This window comes from Monodelphis domestica, chromosome 5, assembly GCF_027887165.1.
Source record: "Monodelphis domestica isolate mMonDom1 chromosome 5, mMonDom1.pri, whole genome shotgun sequence".
Lineage (NCBI taxonomy): Eukaryota > Metazoa > Chordata > Mammalia > Didelphimorphia > Didelphidae > Monodelphis > Monodelphis domestica.
Window position 1 is genome coordinate 101,282,619 of NC_077231.1, and position 16,912 is coordinate 101,299,530.

The following is a 16,912-nucleotide window of genomic DNA, read 5'->3' on the forward strand; positions in this document are numbered from 1 at the left end:
GGAGGCCTGATGTCTAAACCTCTTGGGGTTTAAATGGACTGTGACGTCCATGAGTTGGCTTTGTGACATGGCCACTGTAATAACAAAGGGAATAGAAGAGGATTTGACATAGTTTTCCTTTCCACACCACCAAAGAGCCAGATTGATCTTGGACTGCTTGAGAAAAGCCCAGTTTATTGGGATGAGGGGCTGCTGGGCCCTAGTTGGTCTATCTGGGGCACCCTGACTGGAGGATGTGGGAAATTCTGTTGGAGAGGGTTTAGAAGAGGGCAGCTGGGATGGGAAAGGGTCCAGAGCCTGTGCCTTAGGAAGCTCTCTTGAGGAAGCTGGTTAGGCTGAGTGAAGGAAGACAGAGCATGAGAGCTGTCTTGTGGAAGAAGAGTGAGACCTATCCTGTTTGGCTCCAGAGTGCATAGCCAAGAGCAATGGGGCACCCTATCACTTAAAAACCCATCCTAAAGTGGAAGCGGCTGCTTTGTGAAGTGGTGAGCTTCCTATCCTTGGAAAGCTTCAAGTAGAGGCTAGATTTGTTGATTTTTTGATGGTGGGGATCCCTCTCACCTATGGGTTGGACTAACTGGCCTTGATTGTCATTGTCAGGTATGAAAAACGTTTGCCACAGTGGGTCAGTTCTTAATGAACTCCCACCTCCCCAGCAGGTACAGTTCTAAAATTCAAACCCACTAACTCTAACACAAGATTTTCCCTCTTCAAAAACAAAGCTACTGTTTTCCCCAAAATTTGAACCAACAGTTTTATTGGTCTTTCCATCCTTGGGGCTAAAGTAACCCTGGCTCACTGCTGGAAGATGTCAGAGGTGGGGCCCAAAGGAGTTGGTTTTTTCCCAAGCTAACACTGGGAGGAAAGGGCCTGAGGGCTTGGGGTAGGCAATAGGAGTTGTGGAGAGGCCCTCCAAAGCTCTTTGGGAGCCTGGGGCCAAGGGGGTGAGATTGCCCTAATGCCTGGGTCTTATTAAAGTTGGAGGACTTCTTTCAGCACAAGGCCACCCATGGTGGGTCTGGGCAGGGGAATGGATGTCTCATAGGCTCTCTGGCCAGCTGGTCAGCCATTCCTGAAGAAGAGAATCTGTATAGCCCCACCAGCTGCTTGTCTTCCAGGATACCAGGGTCCTGGGCTGCAACGGAAGGGTGACTTTGGTGCTACAAAGAGACGAGTCACCAGTGACCAGCCTCTGGGTCCCTTCCCCTGCCCTGTCACAGTATTTGCTCCTTATGGAGAGGTTTTGGCCAGTGCCTTCTGAAGCTCATCACTTCTCTTTTGGTCAATATCTTCCATCTCCCGCAGTTTCTGCAGAAGGCATTGAAAAAATGATGGTCAAGGAAAATGGAGCCACTTACATCGCCAAATCCCAGGATGGAGAGCTGGCTGCTAGCTGTGCCCACTCCTACCTGTGAGATCTCAGTGAGGATGATCCCTCGGTACTGTTTGCCCTGTCCTAGTGCCTGCATTTCAGCCAGGAACTCCTGCCTCTCTCGAACTTCCTTCACCACTGAAAAGGAGAGAAAATTCATTCCAACAGAATGGGGATGGTTAAGGCCTTTTTCTCCTCTTAAGGGAAGGGATGGAACCAGAGCTCCCAAGACCCAACTCTCCTAACATCTCTGAGGTCCTGCCCTTTTGGAACTCCTGGGGATTGAGTTGAATGAAAATCATAACCCACCTGGGAGAGGAATGGCTGTATTCTTTAGGGCCATTCAATTTCCCAGGCCCTATCATCCCCTTTTGGCCTGTAACATGGCCACGAGTCACAGGCTCACCAAATTTAGACCCGGAAGCCATCTGGCTCAGTGTGCTCACATGATGAGGTGGCCCAGGAGAAAGGCTGGGGTACCCTGACCCCCTTGGGGCCCCGGGCATATTCATAGTGCCTTACATTCTTCAAATCTATCTGGTTCTGGGTCCGAGGATGGAGGCTCAATTTGCCGCACAGACTGCTTTTTTTTCCTCTTCTCAATGGCATCCTTTCCATTGGCAAATATGTCTTGGAGTCTCTCTTTCTCTTTCTCTATATCTTCTGAAAAAGCCCCAAAAGAACCCATGTGTGGGAGGAATGGGAGAACAGGACTATATTGGGCCTCTCTTACTAGAGGATATGCCCTTGGGCACACACCTGGCACACCTGTGCCTGGGCTCCCAGACCCTCAGGGCTCTGTGCTGGACACAGACAGGGCACACAATGGGGTCCAAAAGCCAAGTGATGCTTCGGAGCTGGAGAAAGGAGAAGGCTACTTTGGAGACTGAGCTGAGGTTGGGATAGGAGGTTTGTTCAGGATGAAGTACCAGGAGGAAGGAAGGAAGGAAGGAAGGACAGACAATGGGCTACCCTCTGCCCTAGTTCAGAGAGATGCTGGCCACTGTTGAGATTGGGGGGGGGGGGTGCCACAGTAGCTCCAGCCCCATCCTGTCAGCTCATCACTATTTTCCTCCAATAAATCTTCCCCTGACACAAGTTTGTGTTTTTTCTTTTCCTCTTCTGCCTCTGATGTTGCTTCAGGATAACATCACTGCTCACATTGGATTGGGTAACAGACCTTGGCTAATGTTCCAGTTCATTTTGAGGAGAATCTTGATAAACTTGAGGTAGCTGCCATTTCAATATCTGTCCCAAACTGTGCCTATGGCTGGGCTGAAGGCAACAGTGCCCTCACCTCTTTATTTTGGGGCCACTTTACCCAGGCCCAGGGCTTTATACTTACTACAAGGTCTCGGTTTGAACTGCTCTCGGGTGTAGGCCTCATTGGCCTGACAGAGTTCAGCTGGGCGGAGGTGTGGCCTTGGTGCCAAGATGGGGGGCAGACAGAAACTGCTGATTCTCTTGGATGTTGGCTTCTGGGTAGATATCGGGTTGCACCGAGTAGGTAGTGACTCACCTCCTAGGAAAAGATGAGGAAGGAAAGAGGGCAAAGGTCCAGGTCCCAGGAGTCCACCTTTGACTTGGATACTTCCCACCTCTTCTCCTAAGCCTTGATTTCCCCATCTGTCAAATAGAAGTAATTGGCCTCACAGGTCTCAAGTGAAATCCTGTAGGGGCCTTTCCAAGTCAGTAGAGTAGCAATAATGTTGGGGCTGGGGGAAGGTCCTACAGTTCTTCAATTTGAGTAGCAAGACTGGAGGATGTGAAGAAAGTCCCAGGGATAAGGGGAATAAGTAAACCTAAGGAACTCTTCCTAAGCCCTGGAGGACCAGGGCTTAGGAAGAGTATTGACCTGGAAAGATTCAGGAATGCCTTCCTGCCCCTGGGCCTTTGTTATACCATTAAAATATCAGAATTGTTCTAGACCAAGTCCTTTCTGAACAGGAATACCCTCTGCAACTCCTTCCTGCCCAAGTGATCTACTCTGATGAAGTTTCTCTGGTACCCTTACCTTGAAGGAACTCCCTTCCTTGTATTGCTTTTTTAAAAACCCTTACCTTTTCTTAGAATTTATATTAAGTATCATTTTCAAGATAGAAGAGTGGTAAGGGCTAGGCAATGGGGGTTAAGGGACTTGCCCAGAGTCACACAGTTAGGGAATGTCTGAGGTCAAATTTGAACCCAGGACCTCCTGTCTTAAAGATTTGGCATTCTATCCACTGTGCCACTTAACTGCCCTGCCCCCTGAGTTTTTCATCAAACTGTGCATAACATATTCTGATATCTATTGTGTTTGGATCCCTGTTTATGCCCTCCAATCTTTGCAAACACCACAACCACCTCAATCCTCCAACATTCAACCGGAAACCCATCTCCCACTTTACTGAAAAAGTTAAGGCCAACAGAAGTGTGAGCTCCCTCAAAGTTTCTCTTCTAGGCATGTGACTTCTGTAGAAGGAAAGTGGTAGCTACCTACCCCTCAAATAGTTTATAGTCTGACTGGAAAAATGAATTATACACATATATATTGGTGCTAAACAACCTACCCCAAAGGAATCTCTAGGCAGTAAGGGTAATGTGACCAGTCAACTATACAGACAGTTATTGCTATGCCTCTCTGGTTAAGGGGTGGAGAAGGCAGTGAAAAAGGAAGAGGAGGATCAGGGCTTTAAATTACTTTTCTTTCTTTTTAAACTACCTTCTGTCTTAGGATCAATAATAAGTATCACTTCTAAGGCATTAGAGCAGTAAAGGGCCGGCAACTGGGGATTAAGTGACATGCCCAGAGACATCCAGCTAGGAAGTGTCTGAGGCCATACCAAATTTGAACCCAAGACTTCCCTGACTTTCTATCCAGTGAGCCACTTAGCTTCCCCCTCCCCCAAATTACTTTTCATAGAATCCATGAGTTGTCGCTGCTGGAAGTTGTTGAGTTTGGACTCCTCCATCATCACTGCAAAACAAAGAATTGTAATGAGAGTTGCTGGGCTTCCACCTGCCCTGGGGCTTTTTCCTGACCAGCCTTTCCTTCAGTGTTGCCTCCCACCCCATCCCCCAGCCCCTCCACTGACCTTTCAGCAGCTGACAGGTTTCTGGGGTGTAGTTGGTTTGGGGTGAGTGCCAGAAACCAGTTCCTTTGGCTACTGTGCCTGATTTTCCCTTTGCTGCCATGGCAAAACTCTAGGGGTGGAAAAGAAGGCCTTTTAGGGCTAACTTCCCAGAATGACAAAACTAGAAGAGATCTCTTTTAATTTTTTCATTTTACAGATAGGGAAATGGGCCTAAGGAGATGCTTAAGATGATGCACTGAGAGGCTGAGCCATGAAGAAATCTTGGATCTTCGTAGTTGGGAGCAGTGATGCCTTGGAAGGAGGAAATGCTGGCTGTCCTTAGGTATTAGAAAGGTCTTTATGTGGATGGATGTCTGGTTCTACTCAGCCTCAGAGGCCTTTCTGGCAGAACTGGGGAACGATGGGTCTAATCTTATACTTGATGTCAGAATACTCCCCCCCCACCCCCCAACAACTGGAACTCCTTAAAAGTAGAAGAGATTTCCTCAAACTAGTCTTCCTAGGAGACTAAGGTTGGAGTCGTGGAATTTTAATTGGAAGAAACCAGTTGGACTCTTGCCGAAGACCTCCAAGGGCCGAGAAGCTCACTATGAAGGTATCCCGTCCCACTTTGAAGCGGCTCTCGAACTGGCCTAGAAGCGAGTTGAATGGGTTAGCGGTAGGGAATGGGAGAGGGGGTTGGCTTCGATGTCCTGAGCTCTTTGGCAGCTCTGGGCTTCCGCTGACCCCTAGCAGGTCCGCTTCGGCTCTTCCCGGGCCATGTCTGATAGGAAGCATCGCGGGCTCTCAAGAGATGCCCAGAGCTTGGAACGCGGGCTGCATTACCGGCGACAAGGAAAGAAGATCACTACGGCAGTCCCACTACGGAATAAAGGACCGAACTCCCTGCTTATGGTGTCACAACTATCGTGGTAGGCCGACCCAGTCGGGGCGATGCCACGAGACAAGCCTCCCACACCCACCCTCCCTGGGCTACTACCCCTTTCCCCCAGGGTCGGGCTCCAAATCGCTGGAGTCCCACCACCGGGTCCATGGGCTCAGAGCAGCTGGCGCCTCCAGCTACCAAGGCAACGGTTCAGTGAGGCCCCGCCCCCAGTCCAAGTTTCCAGCGCCTCTGGCTCCGCCTCCGGTACCATGGCAACAGCATGGCCACCACTCTTCCTTTTGACCTCGCCTCTACAGAAACACCCCGGAACCCGCCTCCGATACCATGGCAACGGCCCGGTCCTCTCTCTTCAGGCTCCGTCCTTTCAAGAACACTCTGGGTTCCACCTCTGACACCGCGGTTACGTATCTCCTGGTTCCCTCCCTTCAGTTCCCGTCCCTCCCATCGGCGCTTCCGTATCCGCCCCCTCCAGGCCCGCCTCCCGGTGCCATGGCAACACTGACTCTTCCTCCTCCAGGTTCTCCCTCCGGCTCCCTTTCCCCCAGTAACTCCCGGCTCCGTTTCCACTGCGAAGGACGCGCACCAAGCTGTGCAGCTACACTGGGACAATCTCAGTCCCCGGGGCTTCCCCTGTCCCCAAGCGCTCCCGCCTCTGCCTCCGGCTGCCGAGGGAACCGCCGCTCAGATCGATCCGGCTCCTCTTTGCCATGACAACGGCAATCCCACGCCCCTTCCTAGGTCAGGCTCCGCCCCCTAGTCGCTCACCACCCTTCCTTGCCCTCTGAGCTCGAGGCTCCGCCCCGGAGATTACGTACAAGTTAATTTCACTGCGCAGGCGCTGGGGGCTTCTGGCAGGGCTGACCCGGAAGTGGGTGCTAGAAAACGTGAGTTTGTTCACTAGGTCCTGCTCCGGAGCAGCTCATGAGGCCGATCCTTGAGGCTTGGGATCGTCGGGTTCTGTGAAAAAGGTTCTGTTCGAAGACATCTTTCCCTGGCTAAGACGACCATTCGGTCAGAACCCTAGGATCCACAGTCATGTCTGACAACGAGGACAAGTGAGTGTGGGGAAGGGACTGGTAGAAAGAGTAGAGAAGGGGGAAGGGATGGATATTGAGCAGGGGGAGGGGGTGGAGAGGGGTGAGGAGGAAAGATAGAGGAGAAAGCTGCAAAGGAGGGGGAAAGGGTAAAAGGGAGGGGTAGGGGTGGAGGAATAGAGGAATGGGATGATGTGGGTATCTGGGAGTAGTGGGGAAAGGATAGAGAGGAGAGGCTGGAGAAGCACACGAAATTGTCAGGGGCCAGGATTCGGGGGCCCAGTGTTGGGGAACCGGAGTAAAAACTGGTATAGTCAGAGAGGCCTTTGTGATCCAGGACCAGTAAAACCTGTGCTCACTATCTTGCATCCAATATAGACAAACTGCATGACTTGGGCAAGTTTCTTACTCTCCTTTGGCCTCAGTTTCCTCCTTTGCAAAATGAGGGGGTTGGATTCTGGTTCTGAAAGCTCCCAGAGAACAAAAATTTTTAGTCTCAGTCTCTGGATTCCTAATGCTCAGCATAGCATCCAACACACAGTGGGGGCTCAATAAATGCTGATTAATTGCCAGCTTGGGCTTTGATCCAAAGAGACTGGGTTTGGGACAAAGATCTAGTTCCCTCTAGCACCTGAGGCCAGCCTGGGAACAAAGATACCAAAGTAAGACAGGACTCAGATTACTTCCTCAACTCACTCTTTTTACTTATCAGGGTCACTCAGTGAGTGACCTTGTAAATTTCACACCCAGGTCTTCCATGCCTAATCTAGCATTTTACAGATCTAGTATGGAATTGAGGGGGTGGTGAGGGGAGTGTCTCTTTGTACACACCATTTCACAGGGGGCTGGTGCTTTTTTCCTGTACAGTTATGATGGTGATGACTTTGATGATGTGGAGGAAGATGAGGGCCTAGATGACTTGGAGAACCCCGAGGAGGTCAGTATTTCTCTCATGGACTCTTACTGCCCCAATATATCTAAAGCCAGGGAGGTACAGAGCATTCTAATTCATGGCTCTTCTCACTTGGAACCACAAGGAAGGCTATAGTTATTGAACAGAACCACCCCTGATTGTAGACAATCTAAATGCAGGCTTTTCATCCCACCTTTGGACTGACCTTGACTTCTGAGGCTCTCAGACACATATTCCCAGGTAAAGTATCTCAGAAGGGGCAGGTGTAGGAGACTTCAAGTAACTTTGAAAGTCAAACATCTACCCTGTTCTCCAGCTAGACAGATTGGGGAATGGCAGGGGCTTCACAGCAAGAAGTATATTCCCCATTCCCATCTGACCAGGAATGTGGCTAGTCAGCAGACTTTTGGTCCAACAGGTGAAAGTTTTTCAACTTTGATTCCTCCAGACTGACTCTGCCAGGCACTTATCACTGCTTTTGTGGTCGAGAAGCATGCTCCTAGACCTCTGTTGAGAGGATTTGTAGTTTTCTTTCACCATTATCTCAGGATAAAGTGTCAGGAACCTTTAGGTCTAAACCTTTGACTTTTCTCCCTTTGTTTTATACCCAAAAGGAAATTTCCCACTTTCTACTCTTTTTTCTAGGAGGGCCAGGAGAATGTGGAGATCCTTCCTTCTGGGGAACGGCAGCAAGCAAACCAGAAGAGAATCACTACCCCCTACATGACTAAGTATGAGCGAGCCCGGGTCCTGGGCACCCGGGCCCTACAGATTGCGTAAGTTTGAGTGCCTCTAGTCTCTCCCCATCCTCCCATCAACCTGTCAACCCAGCAGATATTTATTAAGAATCTTCTCTGTAAAATATCTGGGCCTAAAAGGTAAAATGATGAATTTGAGAGTTATTCAGGTAGACCTGCAGTGCAGTCCTGACAGCCCTTGTCCAACCCTGTTGCTCCTAGCAGCATTAGTCTCTCCATGACAACTGCCCAAGACTACTGTGTTCTTGATGGATTGCAATCTGCCTTTGTGAAAAGACTTTCTACACCAAGGAAATCTTGGGAAATTGATACAAAGTTGAAGTCAAAAGATCAGGGCTCCATTTGACTAATAAGCCATTTTGTTCCTCTGGGCTTCAGCTTCCTCATAGGTAAAATGACATTAGACCAGATGACCTCAAAGTTCAAAATCTCTGATCCAGGGACAGGGAAACTTGCCTTCCTATTTCTGGTGCCCAGCACAGTGCTTTCCACCCACTAGGCATTTTAATAAAGGGTTATCAAGTGATGGATTAATGAATGAAAAAAGCCTGTAGTTTCCTTGGGGGCAAGATAACTGCTACAGATGATATTAGAAAGACATCTAGGGAAAGCTCTAGGAGGATCAGTTCATGAGAAAGAGGTAATTCTCAGCTAGAGGGTTTGGTTTGGGCCTGGAAGAAAAGGACTTCCACAGGATTTCCATCCCAAGTGTGAGCAAGGCCCAAAGAGGGCAAGAGGAGAATGGGGCACAAAGAGGAAGAATCCATTTTTGCTATGACCTAAAATAAGTGAAAGAGAATACAACAGTATGATTGAATGGATCAGTGAGTGAAGAAGCATTTATTAAATTCTTCCTTTTTTTTTTTGAGCCCTTACCTTCCGTCTTGGAGTCAATACTGTGTATTGGCTCCAAGGCAGAAGAGTGGTAAGGGCTAGGCAATGGGGGTCAAGTGACTTGCCCAGAGTCACACAGCTGGGAAGTGTCTGAGGCCAGATTTGAACCTAGGACCTCCCCTCTCTAGGCCTGGTTCTCAATCCACTGAGCTACCCAGCTGCCCCCTAAATTCTTCCTTTTACAGTTCACTGTACTAAACACTAGGGATCCAGAGAGAAAAGTTAGATAGTTCCTGCCCTCAAGGAGCTCACATTAGAAAATTGAGGAAATGGCACAAAGGAAGATTTCAGCTTCAAGTCTGATGGAAAGAGGGCCCATGGTCCTTAAGGGTAGGGGCAAAGCAGATGACAAGGCCTCTTTGTTCAGGTTATTAAAATCATCAGTTGCTGTTGTTGGATGATTTGACAGAGCCAAAGACTTCAGTGGCAAGAACTTTGTTTTCTGGGTCTAATGGAAGTGCCCAGGGTGTCTGTTCTGTTATATTCTGTTCAGCTTTTTATCAATGGTTTGGATGTAGGTGTGATTACCAGATGTGAAGGTGATACAAATCTGGGAGGGATAACAGACATATGGGTTGAGTCTAACAAGATGAAATTTAATAGAAATGAATGTTAAGTCCTCTATGTGAGTTCAAAATTGTCAGCTAAAGATGTTCAGACCAAGAAAGGTGTGGCTAGACCAGGGAATGGGGTGTTAGTAATTTCAAGCTCAGTACACAGTTTGGTCTTCGTAATTCTGTTTGGGGTTTTCTTTGGCAAAGATACTGGAGTGGTTTGCTATTTCCTTCTCTGGCTCATTTTATAGATGAGGAAACTGGGGCAAACCAGTTAAGTGATTTGTCCAGGGTCACATATGTGACCGCGAAAATATGGTTTTCAAGACTGTGAATTGCCAAAACTGTGAAGATAATTTTAGTGTCTTGATTTTAATCAAAAACAAGTGGTCGCCATGGGAAAAATTTCCAAATATGAAAATACCTAAGTCAGCTGGGTTTTTATGGAGATTTTAATTAATAAAAATGAAGGAATTAAGGAAAGGGAGAGAAAGAGAAAGAATAAGAGAAAATAGTATGAAGGGCCTAGGCCTGAGCCTTAAGAGAGACTAGTCAGTCTTTAATCACTCACCACAAGATTTGTCCCACCACAGTGAACTCCCAAACTGAACTACGAACTCCAACTAGTCAGAGAGCCAGCTTCAGAGAGCCAGCTCCTCCAAACTCCATCTCCAACTAGGAACTCCAACTAACTCAAATTCAACAAGTCCTTTCCTTTTAAAGAAATTTTCTCTTATGTCACCTCCCCTAAATTTTCACGTCTACCAATCACAGTAGATGCTTTTTCCCAGGACTGCCCATTCTTAGCTCTCACCACTCCTTAGTTCTCAACTTCTCTGGGTAGACTAAAACTTCAGGCCTCTTTTGTTAAGCTTGGCTTTTGTAAGTTGCTTGACCTTTTAGTGATTAATTTAACCTTTATAGGTACTTAGCACCCTTTTGTATTAGATCTAAAAATAGATCTAGCTTAAGGTTTTAGCTTCACTATGAGTTGGGGACTTTTCATTGTTCAGTAAGGAGTTTACAACTTTATCTTCCCCTAAAGCACTGTCTAAGTATGGGTGGAGTAATGTTAAAATTCCCAATACATTCCTGATCAAGTACCTCCTTTTGTTACAATAAGGGAATAGCTTAACCAAATCTTCTGAAGTAGAGTCTGAGCATTTTTAAGATTCACACATAGCTAGTAAGAGTTTGAGGCCAAATTTGAACTCAGAAAGATGAGTCTTCCTGACTCCAGACCTGGTGCTCTATCCACTGTGCCACCTGACTGCTTCAGTACACATTAACAGCATAATGCTATGGCAGCCAGAAGAGCCCACAGGATTTGAGACTCTGTTGAGAGAGACATAGCAACCAGCAGCCTGATAGACAAATAGCCCCTACTCCCTCTGCCCAGGGCCTTTCTGATCTGCAATATAGCAGCTTTTGTTCTGAGGCCATGTTTTAGGAAGGATTTTCACAAGCTTGTGTTTGTTCAAGTGCTGAGTGATCTGGTTGAAGAAACAGGGATGAGGACAACTTGGAGTGTTGGGGAGGTACCTGATATTGTAATGGTAGAAATTTTTAGCTTCTGGGATTGTTATAATATTGAACAATGGCCGCCAAGGAATTTACTTATGAAATTCCTAAAATGAAACACTCAAGTCAGAATGGAGTTTATGGAGGTTTAATCACACTGGGAGTAGGGAAAGGAGAGGGAGAGAAGGAGAGAAGAGAAAAGGGAAAGGGGCTACTCAACCTCTGACCAAGGCAGAGGGAGTTTTAGGCCCAAAGGGCCAAGGTGGAAAGAATCAGTCCTTAACTCATGTGAGTGATCTGAAGGAAAGCTGTCTGCGGGCGTCCTCTCCCTCCAAGCTCCTAACACCAACTGGCCTCTAGCTCTCTCCACAGGAAGTCAGCGAATTCCAGAGGCTGTTCCTTACCTCACTTCCTGTTTCTCACAAGTGCCAATGGTTGGCTCTAGCTTAGCTTAGGACCGCCCAGGTGGGCAGTTAGTTATTTCTGATTTGTCATTGACTAGCACATGCCCGTGTAGTGTGGGTGTGCACAATTTTTGGGTGCTAGACCAAGATGGAGACTTTTAAAATTCACAATCCCCCCTGATGATGATTGGGAGACTAGTCTCCCCAATTGATCACTAAACATAAGCATACTGCACCCCAAAAATTTCTAACTGTAAGTGTATACAAAAATTTTTTACCCACTAAGAGGAAAATTATAATAGTTGTAAATATGGGGAAATAGAGGAGAGAGAAAGACAGCAAACCAATGTTTTGCTGGGCGCATTGACAAAAGCCAAGTAGGGGGCAGTCCCCTTTGGCATAAGAGTGTACATTCAAAAAATGTTCAATCAACCACACCCCAAGGTTCATTCTGGATCTTCCTGTAGTGAAAAGGTTTAGATATCTTTCTGCAAACAGTTCATTCTCTGGATTCAGTTAGTTAGCAAGCTTCTTCTCTGAAGATTTATCTCGAACAAAATTTAAATCTTGGATTTGATGAAATACAATCCCCCCTGAAGAAAGTGTTGAAAAAACACTGAGTCCAGCTGAGGATTCAAGTTTTAGTTGTGGGGGTGTGTGAGTTAATCCAAAAGAAAAACAAAACAAAATGAAAATAAAATAAAAAATCAAAATCAAAAGAAGAAAAAGGGAAAAAATTAAGGGAAAAAATATAAACCCTTTATATATGCATATTTATATTAGAGAAGAATTCAAAATCAGTATCAAAATCAAAAAAATCTATGTATACAAAATTTGAGAAAGCAAGAATAAAAAAAAAATTTTTTTTCACAGGCCCCTGTATTAGGGTCCAGTTAAGTAATTTCTAATCCCACAAGTCTGTAGGACAGAATGCAGCATATTTTACTTCCCCATTTGCAGCCAAGGCTACAGGAAGTTGCCATACTATAGGAGAGAAAAAAGAGGACCAGATTTCTATTTTATATCTAGGGAAGTGTTATTCCCTCGTCTGATTTTACCTTCGTTCTCAGGGATGGATGGAGCCAGGATGGTAGCCAACCTTAGGTACTTGTCTGTAGGTACTTTCACGAAGAGTGTGGATACAGGGAAGGCCTACATCTTAACGTCTGTCAAGTGTCGCAACCCCGAGTCTCACACTAGGTTCAAGTCCTTAGTATTGGCTTAGAAATGCATTAATCCTACCTGGATTGGTCTTTTGATTTTTAGACTTGTGAGCTCTTTTGGCATTATCCAGGTTATCTCTGTGCTCCTTGTTTGATCCCGTTCCTAGAATCAGACACAAACATTAATCATAGTCCCACAGCAATTATCAATAAATGGCAGGTTCCCATAGTCTAAAGCTGTTTGGGTGCGTATTAATAATAACAGCAAGTATATATATTTAAACTAATATTGTAGAATAAAATTAATATTGATCATATGTACCTTAAGTACATAGAAATGAGAAAAAGGGAAAAAATAAAATAATGTAAAAATAATAATAATAATAAAATAAGGAAAAGAGAAAAAAGGAAAAAAGAAAAAAAAATTGCTTGAGTTTCCTTCCATCTCTGTGCTTGGATGAAATGTATGTGAAGGTAGTATTTTAGCAACCCAAAAGGGCCAGACCAAGTCGAGGGCATTAGTATTATTATCAGCCCTTCTTGTAGACTCTTGAGGCTCCTCAAAGTCGAGACTGCCTGTTTTAAGCATCTTTGCCTCCTTTAAAGCATCCGTCAAGGACAGGGCCTTCCACCGAGGGAGTCCACAGGAACAGACTCAATGGTGGCTAAGTTCTTGTCCAAGGATTGATTGAGCTCAGCTTCAACTGCCATTTAACTTCGAGATCGAAATAGGAACTGAAGCATTCCCCATGCATTTCCTCATTAGCCCCTATGAGGTTTAGACAGGAAAAGGTCCAAGCTGGCAGGGCTGGTGGGCAAGGGCGAAGCCAGGGCCAGCCTTGCTCGCCGCCTGGTGGTCACTGCCAGGTATGACAAACCATGTCCTTGTAGCCTGGTGGTGCACCACCTGGTGGTCACTGCCCTGCACTGCAGACACTTCCCTGGTCCTTCTGGGAATGGGACGCCAGAGATCATTTCAGAGTATGTACATCTCCAAGTGCGAGGGCCCTCAGACTCTAAATGAACTTGTATTTCACCAATCACCAGTTCCAGGCCTGTTTGACTAGTCTCCAGATTGTATTGGTGCTTGTTTATAGGATGAAGGGCTGATGTCTGGTCAGAGCGAAAGCTTCATCTCTAGGTCAGTCAGTTTCCGATGAACCGTCATTCATATAAAAGCATCGTCCCCAAGCTCATTGGCCGGATCTAAATAAAAGTCAAAGTGAGGACGGACGGTATGCCTGCATATGAGCGCCTCCACCATAACTCCACTGCCTTCCAAACCAAAGAGCCCTGGATCTTGCCCAGCTTGTTCCTCTGTTGGTGTGGTACCTCACCGGAGGGGCCAGAAGCAGACACTTGGATGCTGGAATGTTAGAGCTAGAAGGGAACTTGCTGGGTGTCTAGCTCAACCCTTTCATTTCACAGAAGAGGAACCTGAGGCCCCAACGGGGAAATGACATTGCAAAGGCCGCACGTTAGTAACAATCGGGATTAAAGGCGAGACCAAATGGAGGAACGTTTTGTAAAGAGCTTCACAAATCATCAATTGCTTGATTACTGTTAGCCATTCTCATTCTCATTACTACTGTCAAACATCATTCTTGCTGCTGGGCCAGGGCAATTAGAAAGAAACAATCTCTAGCCTGATGGGAAATACAGCCAGCAAAGACATGGCATCTTCTTTCCCAAGTGACCCAGAAGCTTTCATCAGTCTCACTTAAGGCAGAAAGCTCTCTTCAGGGCTTGGGTGGCCTCTCCCTCTGTCACCTCTGCTGGGTTCTTGCCTGGCAGAGGGGGTCACTCCCCCCTACCCCCCTTAGTGTCTGAAGGATGGTGGTTCCTTCAGCCTGAGCCATTCTCCTGAGGCCTCAGAGATTATCAGCCTTCTTCACAGATAGGCCTGGAAAGAACCATGGAGAGCATTTAGTGAAATCCCCCTCATTTTACTCAGAAGTGAGACCCAGACTTGGGAAAAGACTTACCTAAGGCCACATGGCCTCTTGGGTTGGGTTAAGCTGAATGTTCTCTGGGGTTCCTTCCAGCTTCGGTTTTCCATGCTCTTGAGCAATCAAAGAAGAGGTAAGGACAGTCACAGAACCCTTCTCCCCCATGAGAGAAGGATCCCTGGAAAATGAATGACGGGCCGCTTTGACAAGGGTTTATTGTGTGGCAGTTGGGTAGGATCCAAGGGAACTGAACTCCCTGGGTGACCACAAGCAGGTGACTTCCTGCCTCCAGTCTAAGCTTCCTCTTTGGTGAAATGAAGAGCTGGGTGAGAGAAATGATGAGGGCCCATAATCCTAATAATAGGAGTTTCGTTTATAAAGCACAGGCCTCAACAACCCAGCCAGAGGGGATGGCCCCAGGATCATTCCCTCTGTTTTATAGATGAGGAAACTGAGGTTCTGGGAGGCAGGCTGCCTACACAGGTCTTGCCTGGCATCAAGACCAGCACTTTTCCGTGATACCCTCTTGCTTTTCTTCTCATTTTTAGTGACATGATTTTTAATATTCAGGCCAAATATCCATTTTGAATTAATTATGGAATGTAATAGAAGTTGTGGATCTGAGGCTGATTTTTCCCCATGTGATTCATGGTGAAAGAGGGAGCCCCAGACTTGGGATCAGGAGTCCTGAGCTCATAGGCTGCCCCGGAGACATAGGAGCTGGGCTATCCTAGGCAGGGCCCTTAACTTTTCAGACCTTGCTTCGTCATCTGTGAAATGGGGAGAAGAAGACTTGTACCCTGACTCCTCTCCCAGAGTGCTTGTGAGGAAAGCACTTTGGGGACCTCAGAGGGCTGCTCTTATCATTATTGCTGAGGCGTGCTCCCAGGATCTCATTGGGAAGATAGGACATGCTCAAGGAAACACTTGTGTCTGGGACACTACTAGGGCCTGGTATTGTGCAGAGAAGGGAGAGGAGATGCATGTTGGGTGGACAGTAGCATTTGGCAAGACGTCCTGGAGGAGGTGGGTAGTGTAGGTGGGCCAGGGTGGACAGCAGCTAGGTATAACCATTTCTGAGGGCTTGGTCAGTAGGGAACAAGAAGTAGTTAATTATATCCTACACATTTCTCTGGGAATACAGAGGACCAGTAGACCTGGGCATTTCTCCTGAGGCAGGGACGGGTGGAGGGAAGCAGGGGATTCATGTGGAAAGGTCATTGCAGGTAGCCTCTTTGTGCAGAGGGAGAAACAGGCCTATGGAGACAAAGGAGGCCTGGAGGGCAGAGGTGGCTATGACCCTGACCAGCCAGGTGACCCTGGGCAAGTCACGCTCCCTTGTTGAGTCTCAGTTTAAAAGGGTCAGACTTGTATCCCACATCTCAGAGTAACTTGCTTTAGAAATAGTAGTTATTGTAGGCCCCATGCCCGGACTGCCCTTTCCAAATCCTGCCCATACTTCAGGGTCCAATGGAAAGATCTTTCCTGGAACTCCTTCATCTGGAACTAAGAGAGAACTGCCAGAGCCAGGAAGGACCTTAGAACTGGGAATTTCTGAGCTGGGAGACCAGACCTTGAGAACTGGAAAGGACCTTAGACCATTCGAGGTCCTGGCTGAGAGAGGCTTTAGAGCCATCATTTAGTGGCTGGGAAAGCTGAGGCTCAGAGGAACTCGTTGGTTCACTCATTGCAGCCCACCAAGGCAGAGACACCAGCTCAGGACTTGGGAGCCTCCGTGGCCAGGGCTGCCTCCTCATGCTTCCTCTTGAAATCTCTCCTTCGTCCTTCCCCCAGCTCCTTCTTCCCTCAAAGGGAGGGCCCAGAGGTATTTGGGACCCGCCTCATGCTGTCCTTGTGCCCCCCACAGGATGTGTGCCCCTGTGATGGTGGAGTTGGAGGGGGAGACGGATCCGCTGCTCATCGCCATGAAAGAACTCAAGTGAGTTTTCCAAAAACTGTTTTCCACCTTCCAGCTGTCCTCCTTAGCCGGGTCCTCAGCTCCCCAGCAGTCCCACACAGGTGCCCCCTGAGGAGGATGACGCTGCCTAGGGAATGGCTTTTCCAGGTCCTTCGCTGAGCGTGGGGCCCTGTCGTGAGGGACGTTCCTCCCATGGTGCCCTTCCGGCCCTGCCTGTATCCCCTCTCCCTTTGCCTGGGGATCTGGAGGGATTACTGTCTCTCAAGCATCTCCTTCCACCCACAGGGCTCGAAAAATCCCCATTATCATCCGCCGCTACCTGCCAGATGGGAGCTATGAAGACTGGGGCGTGGACGAGCTCATCATCACCGACTGAGCCCCGGCCCCCTGCCCACCCTCAACCCCCCGGCAGTTTGTACATTCTGTTTATTTTTCTATATGGATAATAAAGCCTATTCACCCTCTCTTCTTA

General features: G+C 47.5%; 3 protein-coding genes across 10 annotated transcripts in view; 2 read left to right on the forward strand and 1 right to left on the reverse strand.

Annotated features, from left to right (window-relative positions):
- The window catches only part of MICALL1 (MICAL like 1), a 32,968-nt gene extending 30,498 nt beyond the window's left edge, over positions 1–2,470 (forward strand). The window contains exon 16 of the mRNA XM_056798925.1: positions 1,306–2,470. Within this exon, the coding sequence (XP_056654903.1) occupies positions 1,306–1,415 (110 nt within the window). The 3' untranslated portion in view covers positions 1,416–2,470. The remainder of the gene's footprint in view (positions 1–1,305) is intronic.
- On the reverse strand, positions 741–6,053 carry C5H22orf23 (chromosome 5 C22orf23 homolog). 6 transcript variants are annotated; one of them, XM_007506219.3, is made up of 7 exons: positions 5,916–6,053; positions 4,447–4,555; positions 4,266–4,328; positions 2,718–2,894; positions 1,895–2,035; positions 1,410–1,510; positions 741–1,308 (listed from the first exon to the last, which is right to left on the reverse strand). In XM_007506219.3, exons 2-7 carry the CDS (start codon positions 4,544–4,546, stop codon positions 1,231–1,233), a joined length of 660 nt encoding a protein of 219 aa, XP_007506281.1. In that variant the 5' UTR covers positions 4,547–4,555; positions 5,916–6,053; the 3' UTR covers positions 741–1,230. The 6 variants fall into 6 exon arrangements, with proteins under 6 accessions (XP_007506281.1, XP_007506280.1, XP_007506279.1 ...); XM_007506218.3 differs by having other exon boundaries at positions 5,836–5,974; XM_007506217.3 differs by lacking the exon at positions 5,916–6,053 and adding an exon at positions 5,656–5,790.
- On the forward strand, positions 5,935–16,912 carry POLR2F (RNA polymerase II, I and III subunit F). 3 transcript variants are annotated; one of them, XM_056798933.1, is made up of 6 exons: positions 5,935–6,070; positions 6,234–6,387; positions 7,234–7,303; positions 7,925–8,055; positions 16,317–16,461; positions 16,726–16,912. In XM_056798933.1, the coding sequence occupies exons 2-6, from the start codon at positions 6,368–6,370 to the stop codon at positions 16,777–16,779; spliced, it is 420 nt and encodes a 139-aa protein (XP_056654911.1). In that variant the 5' UTR covers positions 5,935–6,070; positions 6,234–6,367; the 3' UTR covers positions 16,780–16,912. The 3 variants fall into 3 exon arrangements, with proteins under 3 accessions (XP_056654911.1, XP_001365095.1, XP_007506277.1); XM_001365058.4 differs by having other exon boundaries at positions 6,064–6,387; positions 16,390–16,461; XM_007506215.3 differs by lacking the exon at positions 5,935–6,070 and having other exon boundaries at positions 6,126–6,387.